This window comes from Malania oleifera, chromosome 7 (genome assembly GCF_029873635.1).
Source record: "Malania oleifera isolate guangnan ecotype guangnan chromosome 7, ASM2987363v1, whole genome shotgun sequence".
NCBI lineage: Eukaryota > Viridiplantae > Streptophyta > Magnoliopsida > Santalales > Ximeniaceae > Malania > Malania oleifera.
This window is the reverse complement of record NC_080423.1, coordinates 80260480-80268479: the sequence shown is the minus strand read 5'-3', so window position 1 is coordinate 80268479 and position 8000 is coordinate 80260480. Positions and strand designations below refer to the sequence as shown.

General features: G+C 37.8%; 1 protein-coding gene across 3 annotated transcripts; it reads right to left on the bottom strand.

Moving 5' to 3' along the window:
* Positions 1-537: 537 nt before the first annotated feature.
* On the bottom strand, positions 538-5430 carry LOC131160093 (actin). Of its 3 annotated transcripts, none has more exons than XM_058115430.1 (5): positions 5121-5430; positions 2779-2862; positions 2287-2680; positions 1054-1667; positions 538-962 (listed from the first exon to the last, which is right to left on the bottom strand). In XM_058115430.1, exons 2-5 carry the CDS (start codon positions 2836-2838, stop codon positions 897-899), a joined length of 1134 nt encoding a protein of 377 aa, XP_057971413.1. In that variant the 5' UTR covers positions 2839-2862; positions 5121-5430; the 3' UTR covers positions 538-896. The 3 variants fall into 3 exon arrangements, with proteins under 3 accessions (XP_057971413.1, XP_057971412.1, XP_057971411.1); XM_058115429.1 differs by having other exon boundaries at positions 2779-2849; XM_058115428.1 differs by having other exon boundaries at positions 538-1667; positions 2779-2849.
* Positions 5431-8000: the final 2570 nt, after the last annotated feature.

The following is an 8000-nucleotide window of genomic DNA, read 5'->3' as shown; positions in this document are numbered from 1 at the left end:
ACTCAATATTCACTTGACGCATAAATTTACAGGCTGCTTGTTAAATGTTTAACCAGACAGGAATACCACAATCTCCTGCATGTTTTTCACATAATAAAATATCAGTCAGTGCACACAATGATGGCTCAAATCCAACCTCTCAATAAAAATGTCATTCATTGAAAAATAGCTGTTCCCAATGGCATTAATAAATACAGTGATGGCATAAAACCCTGAAATGCAGATGCTCAGCTATTCATCGTGATCCAAAATGGCAACCCACATGCCCATATGGGTCAAATATATACATATATAATAGCAGAACAGGAGCTAAAGGGGGGGGAATGGAGGGATTGATAAGCAGAGACGGACACAGAAGTTTAAGAAACAGAAGCAGAAGTCGAGCAAAGTATGGCCAACCCTTCTCCCACAGGGTTACCAAACAAGAAGTCAAGTGGCTGCATTGCCTGCCGGACACCTTGACACGGCACAACCATCTGGCAACTCAATTAATAATCAAATACACAGCAGAAACCAGCAATTTTACGAATACCAATCTCACACATAATCATACAAATTATTCATTCATTAATCAAAATGGTCCCTAACAAAAAAAAAAACAAAATTAAGAAAACAACAGTGTCAGGATTGACAGGGTGCCAACATATTTTGTTGCGCAATAGTTCTCAATAGCTCTAAGAAAGAAACAACAATTTAAAGAATAGGTAATACTCAAATCACTCTGCCCTTTCAAGGTCATTGCCCCCACTAACATAATGAAGCAGTAAACCAAAAACCAAAAACCAAAAACCAAAAACAAAAAAAAATAAAAATAAATCTTAAACAAAGACGATAATGGTTGCAGCTTTTTTCCTTTTCTGAAATAGATAGTACACAAATCATATCCTTCGTTATGATCAGAAACATTTCCTGTGCACAATCGACGGGCCAGACTCATCATACTCTGCCTTGGCAATCCACATCTACACTCAAAAGTGAGATCAAGCTTTTCATTAAAAATTCAACATGTTTGTACAGGATGCAGAACAAAGTAAATATGTTTTTTATACATACCTGCTGGAAAGTACTGAGAGATGCCAAGATGGAGCCTCCGATCCAAACACTGTACTTCCTCTCGGGTGGAGCAACAACCTTAATCTTCATGCTGCTTGGCGCTAATGCAGTTATTTCCTTGCTCATTCTATCAGCAATTCCAGGGAACATGGTGGATCCACCACTAAGTACAATATTTCCATACAGATCCTTCCTAATATCAACATCACACTTCATTATAGAGTTGTATGTTGTCTCGTGGATACCAGATGCCTCCATTCCAATCATAGATGGCTGGAAGAGGACTTCTGGACATCGGAACCGCTCAGCACCAATGGTGATGACTTGCCCATCAGGTAGCTCATAGCTCTTCTCAACAGCGGAGCTGGTCTTCGCAGTCTCTAGCTCCTGTTCATAGTCAAGAGCAATGTAGGCCAGCTTCTCCTTCATGTCTCTCACAATTTCACGTTCAGCAGTGGTGGTGAATGAGTAACCACGCTCGGTCAAGATTTTCATCAAGGCATCAGTAAGGTCACGACCTGCAAGGTCGAGACGCAGGATTGCATGTGGAAGCGCATAGCCTTCATAAATTGGGACAGTATGGCTGACACCATCTCCAGAATCCAGAACAATACCTGCAGGCAAGAACATATTATTTATTACAAAAGTTTACTGCAACAAGGCAAAATAATCCAAAACTAAAGGATTTGCTTATGCATGCCTCAATTTCAATTTTTTTTTGGATTGCTCATATATATTGACAAAGCAGAATTATCAAAAGAACAAACACACGCATTAAAAGAACATTTTAAATAGAACACGTATATGATTTGCAAGAGCAGAAAAGTATTCTAAAATATCCAGAATTACAAAAAAGTGCTTTTCTTTGAGACAATGCAAACCATTTTGGAATTTCACCAATTGTACACAAATGTCTCCCATCAAATCCAGTATTGACATTCAAACAAATCATCATTGCAAGGGAATAACTCCAGACACCTAAAATTCATCAATCTGAACATGGAAACACACCCCCCCCCCCCCAACAAAGTTAACAAGATCAAGTCAAAGTTTAAGAATAGAACCTATAACTACTGTTTTACGTACCCAACACCAACAAAGATATTATCTTCATATATTTTATTCATATTACACACACTCCATCAATAATATGACCATTACAAGCTGACACTAAGCTATTAGAATAAAACAAAATCCAGAAATAAGATTCTTGAAACTAATTTACAAGCTTACCAGTTGTGCGACCACTCGCATAAAGGGAGAGAACTGCCTGGATAGCAACATACATTGCAGGAGCGTTAAAAGTTTCAAACATAATCTGAGTCATCTTCTCACGGTTTGCTTTTGGGTTAAGAGGTGCTTCTGTTAGGAGAATTGGATGCTCTTCTGGAGCCACTCGAAGTTCATTGTAGAATGTATGATGCCAAATTTTCTCCATGTCATCCCAGTTGCTCACAATACCATGCTCAATTGGGTATTTAAGAGTTAGAATACCACGCTTAGACTGAGCCTCATCCCCAACATATGCATCTTTCTGCCCCATGCCAACCATCACACCAGTATGACGTGGGCGTCCAACAATACTTGGAAACACAGCCCTTGGAGCATCATCTCCAGCAAACCCAGCCTATTAACATTATTTTGCAATAAAAAAAGTTCAAATAATATACAATCAAAAATCAATCACTAAACAATATCTACAAGATCAAGAATCACGTATTATACCTTCACCATTCCTGTTCCATTATCACAGACAAGAGGTTGAATGTCCTCAGCATCTGCCATCTCCTATTTGCCTGTAGAGATAAACTACATCACATCAGATGAATAAGACAATTAGAGGGGACGTGGAGGAATGGTCTATTTTAAACTACAGAAATTTTTTCCCCATAGCTAAATGTGGGATGAAATGTCTGGTCCAGCGACTTAATTTGCAATAAAATTTTCAAAAAAATTAAAAGGAATATCCTAATCAAGGAGAAACAATGTACAAAGAAGATGACAAATCCTCCAGACGATCAAAGGACAAAATAAAAATAATAATCAAAATCAAAAAGGAGAAAAATTAAGCAAACAAAACTAGAGAAAGCCATATTGCCACAAAATCTGCAGAAAAAACAACATTGAAGCAAAGAAAACAATCCTATCCCAACTAAAATGTTTATAAACAAGGGAAATCAGTGCACACAGCCATAATAACAATATTAGTACCTCAATTTTCAATTAACTCAAATATCTTTAAAAAAATATCTTAAAGAAGAAGACATGTCCAAGAAAAATGGAATTGTGCATTCTTAATCTAAAAGTTGAAAATGTAGTAGCAGTGTATTAATTTATAAGACAACTCGTGCATAGTTCCTGGTATGACATGCCTGACAATGGTAAATTCCAAAATTTTCATTAAGCCTTAAGGGTGTGTTAGTTTTGCATTTTAAGGACTAGGCTGATCACCCCATATCAAACAAAAATAAAAATCCTACTCATGTCCTTATCCCATCCCTCCCCTACAGATGACAAGCCAAAATAACGCATAATAACTATCATGACCAGTCCAACCCAATTGTATTTAGTTTAGTCCAGTCTAGTCCAGTCTTGAAAAATTCGATTCTCCAAAAAAATGCTTACTAAACTTCCACAAGCTGCTACCACACTTGCTCAGCATACAAGTAAACAGAGAACTAAATTTTTTCATTAGACCTTAAAACTTCTCACAAGGCCCTATTGGGGTTTGCTTGGCACAAATTAATGAAGTGATTTTTAAAAAGTAAATAACAAAACAGCAAAAACATCGCTCTTGGATGAAAATAGAGCCAGGGTTCTTCTTAACATGGAACCCGATGTTGCCTATACTAAAACATTAGCGTCTACAAGGAGGATGCATGAATCTGAACAGGTGCTCTCACTTGAATTTGTAAACAGGGAACATTTTCATGAAACTCATAGGTGCATGGTCCATGTCCAAATATTCCATGAGGAAAGACAACAGTAGCATAAATGACACCAACCAACCATTTTTATGAAGTTGTTTGAAATGGTGGGGCTTTCCAGAAATTACTTGCAGCTAATCAGTCGAATTTCTGTTGGCTCAAATCCTGCATTATCCAGAGTGCCATATTATGGCAGATTTTGGATTTTTCTTTTAAATATTTCTACAGCCAAAATTTAGTGAATTTTCATTAAAGTCTCAAAATAATTTATCCAAAATATTGATGGAACTATTAAAAATATTAAGAGGGTGTTAGGAGTCCCAAATCAATCAGATTTTCTAATTAATGTGTCTTGATTCCCAAATCACTAATTAGAAATCCCAATTGATTTGGGAATCTTAACAGAGAGTCAAAGTTTCAAAAATCCTTCCCCGCATCATTCCAGATTTACAGCATTTGCTAAAATTTTACAGGAATTAGCTTCAAGGTACCTTGTCTAAAACTCCAAACACCGAGGTTACTCGCAAAGAGATAATGATACTAGATCAAGAGGAGATCGGTCACACGAGAAGCTCAAAACAAACCTTCATTCAATCAATTTCATAAAAACTAGCATGAATGAAAATTCACAATAGAGCAGTGTCATAAGATCAGAATTTTTAAGAGACTTCTAAATTGAAAATATAAATCTCCAACACAGGTCAGTCTTAATAAGCAGTTGAGCCGATCAAAACCAAAAATGTAAAAAAGAAGAGAGGAAAAATGTAGAATCATTCTTGACGAAAGATCATCGTCAGCAAAACACAGATCCAGATCAAGGCATCCTCCTCCCTAACCAAACAAACCAACTCATACCAAAATCAAAACACAAGATGCAGAACACAGAATATGCCCACAGATCCATCAAAAATCGCAATAAGAAACCCCAAGACAACCCCCAAAGCAAAATGATGATAACGCGAACTAAACCACGCAATATAAACCAAAACTCTTCATCAATTCGACACAAAACAAGATCCCCAACCCGAGAACCTCCCACTCAATCAACAACAGCAAATCCTTTCAAGCGCATTGCACCAACAGATCGAACATTCGAACAAGAGAAACACGAAATCGAAACCTGAACAAACGGAAATTAACCTTTGGAAGAACGCTGGATTCGACGTTTCTGGAGAGCCGAAGGCGGGAGTGTCCGATTAGCTCCTCGCGTTTCAGGAATACGAGGGAGAGAGAGAGGAGAAGCGAGCGGAGCCAAATGGATGAAATGAAACTCAAACGCCGCTCCCCGAAATGAAATGCACCTTAAATTCACCGCAAATTCGGCCGCACTTCGATCTGGACCATCCGTTCTTGTAAACAACGGGTGCGGATCAACGGTCCCGGCGACGCCTTACGCTGATCAGGGGCTCTTGTAAGATGGATACAGCTGTTTTATTGCTTTCCGATTCAAAGGTAGGCTTTCTGCCCTTATGCAGAGACAGATAAACCCCTGCACTTTAGCTTTATTACTGATCAGTCCTCTAACGGACAATCATTTTAACTATTAATATTATTGATCCTATACACGGGAATATGATTTAACAATAAGTTTTAAAGAAATTCATTGAATTATACTATTATTCAAAAAATATAAATTTTTAATTTTATGCATTAAATCACAAAATTTTAACATATAATTGTTGGATATTATATATTTAAATAGGGGCATTTTATTCTTTGTACATTTATTAGGTTTAGGTTTCTTCTATTAGGCTGTATTGTATTCATTGTTGAGATTTGATTTTGTGCTGGCCTGTGTGCAGCTTCTCTCTCTCTCCCTCTTTGCAATCTCCTTCTCCCTCTCTTTTGTATTGAATCTTGATTGTCAACATATTATGAATGTTAACATGGTATACAAGCAGGCTAAATACTAAGTTTTGCATTGGGTCGCCGCCGCTGTTAGAGGTCACTGAGTTGTAGCTGGTCGTCATCGGTACACTGAGTTTTGCATTGGGTCGCCACCGCTGTCACAGGTCACTGAGTTGCCGCTGGTCCTCGAAGCCTTTCCTTTTGTTGATTTCACACACGCGGGCACTGGAAACGCAACTTGCGAATCAAAAGCTCGGTGCTCTTCTAGTTTTTCCGGATTTCACGAAGGGCAACAGTTTCAGGACGATAATGGTGAGACTTCTTCACTCTACCAGTGGTAGGCGACGTCGTGCAACGGCCGCTGCCGGTGGCAAACCGTCATTCTTGTGTTGTTCTCCTATCGTTCCAGTCGTCATATTCGCAAGGTAACAAGTGGCGAGACCGAGTTCACAGTGTTAGAACACTGCTGGGGCAGATTTTGAGCAACGCCAGCGATGCAGCTTCACCGTCAAAGTCGCGTCATATCAGAGCATCGGCCGGAGCAGCCTTTACGCGTACATGTTGACAACTTGGGAATTAGGGCTTGCGAATTGAATTGTGAGTCTTGTGAATTTTATGTTTGGCAGGGTTATGATGGCTAAAACAACTTGAGAAAGTTTTGTGATTTGAATCTATTGCAAGATTTTGAAGGACATTGGGAAAATAGGATCTATATATTTCTTGTGAAATTAATTTGAATAGAACTTGAATCTATGTCTTTTTGAGTTTGATTTGTGAGAGTCAAATCATCTAGCGAAATATAAAGTGTTTGCAGTGCTATTTTGTTTCTGAATTTACTAATTATTCTGTTTTATGGGAAATTAAGCAATTGAGAGTTTTTGCATTTGAAGATGGTTGTTGAGACAGCCATTAGTGAAGATGGCTAAGAAAGTGTGTTCCAATGGTCAAAATCGACGTTAGAAAGTTGTCATTAATGAGTATAGTTATTGCAAGCAGAAGGGTCATTGGAAAACTCAATGTCCATTATTATTAAGTAAGGGACAACAACAGACTTCGAAGCCTATACATGATCACACTGCAGCTACTACATCACCAGAAGAGGCGTCTCTCATGGCGCTTACACTATTTATTATTGTAGAGCAGTTGCAGAAGCTTCTTTCTACATCAAAGCCTAATATCTTATTTGTTTCTCCCTCCATAGGTTTGTCCTCCTCATTCACTTCAGGTATATCTCCGTCCACTTGGGTATTTGATTCAGGTGCTACTTATCATATGTCAAATAACATCTCTCTATTTACATCAATATCTTCTACCCCGACACCTTCATCTGTTTTAGCTGCCAATGGTACCCCAATGCCATTTGTAGATACTATTTCCATCTTTTCATCTTATTTGTGTCTTTCTTATGTTTATTGCATCCCTCAACTTTCATTGAATTTGATTTCTATTAGTCAACTATGTGATTCTAGATACTGTGTTTCCTTTACTCCAACCTCATATTTTGTGTAGGATCCATATTCCAAGAAGCTAATTGAGACAGACTGTAAGAAGGGGGGATTGTATGTGTTAGATGAGCTTTGGGTCAAAGAATTTGCTAGTTCTTATATTGATCTGTCTTCATTTCGTTTGAGTTCAAATTTTTCTAATTTTTATTTATGGCATTCATGCCTTGGACATGTGTCTAGTTCTCGACTGATATTTTTGGCTTCCACATGTATTTTAGAAAACTTACCTTCTCATGACCTTTTTGATTATAGTTGTTGTAAGCTTGTAAAATTCTCTGCTTTGCTCTTTATTAAAAGTACATCAATGTCTCTTGCACCATTTGATCTAATTCATTATGATGTTTGGGGACCAGCTCCTACTACCTCTAAGGGAGGGTCCCGATATTATGTTTCTTTCATTGATGATTATACTCATTTTACTTGGATATACCTTATGAAAAAACGTTCTGATTTCATTAGCATCTATAAAATGTTTTGTTTTTTGGTTCAAACACAACATTCAACTGTCATTAAGTGTTTCGGGTGCAATTTGGGGGGGGGGGGGATATAATTCTATTGAGTTTTCCACCCTACTCACCTCTGATGGCACCATATATTAATCACTGTGCATAAAAACTCTTGAACAAAATGGTGTGGCTGAAAGAAAACATCGACACGTCATTGAGAC

Excerpts from the sequence above, each read along its gene's own strand:
- LOC131160093 (XM_058115428.1), bottom strand. The coding sequence starts at position 2,838 with ATGGCAGATGCTGAGGACATTCAACCTCTTGTCTGTGATAATGGAACA. Across the intron at positions 2,681-2,778 it reads ATGGAACAGGAATGGTGAAG|GCTGGGTTTGCTGGAGATGA; the intron begins GTATAATACGTG and ends TAATGTTAATAG. Across the intron at positions 1,668-2,286 it reads TGCGAGTGGTCGCACAACTG|GTATTGTTCTGGATTCTGGA; the intron begins GTAAGCTTGTAA and ends TCTTGCCTGCAG.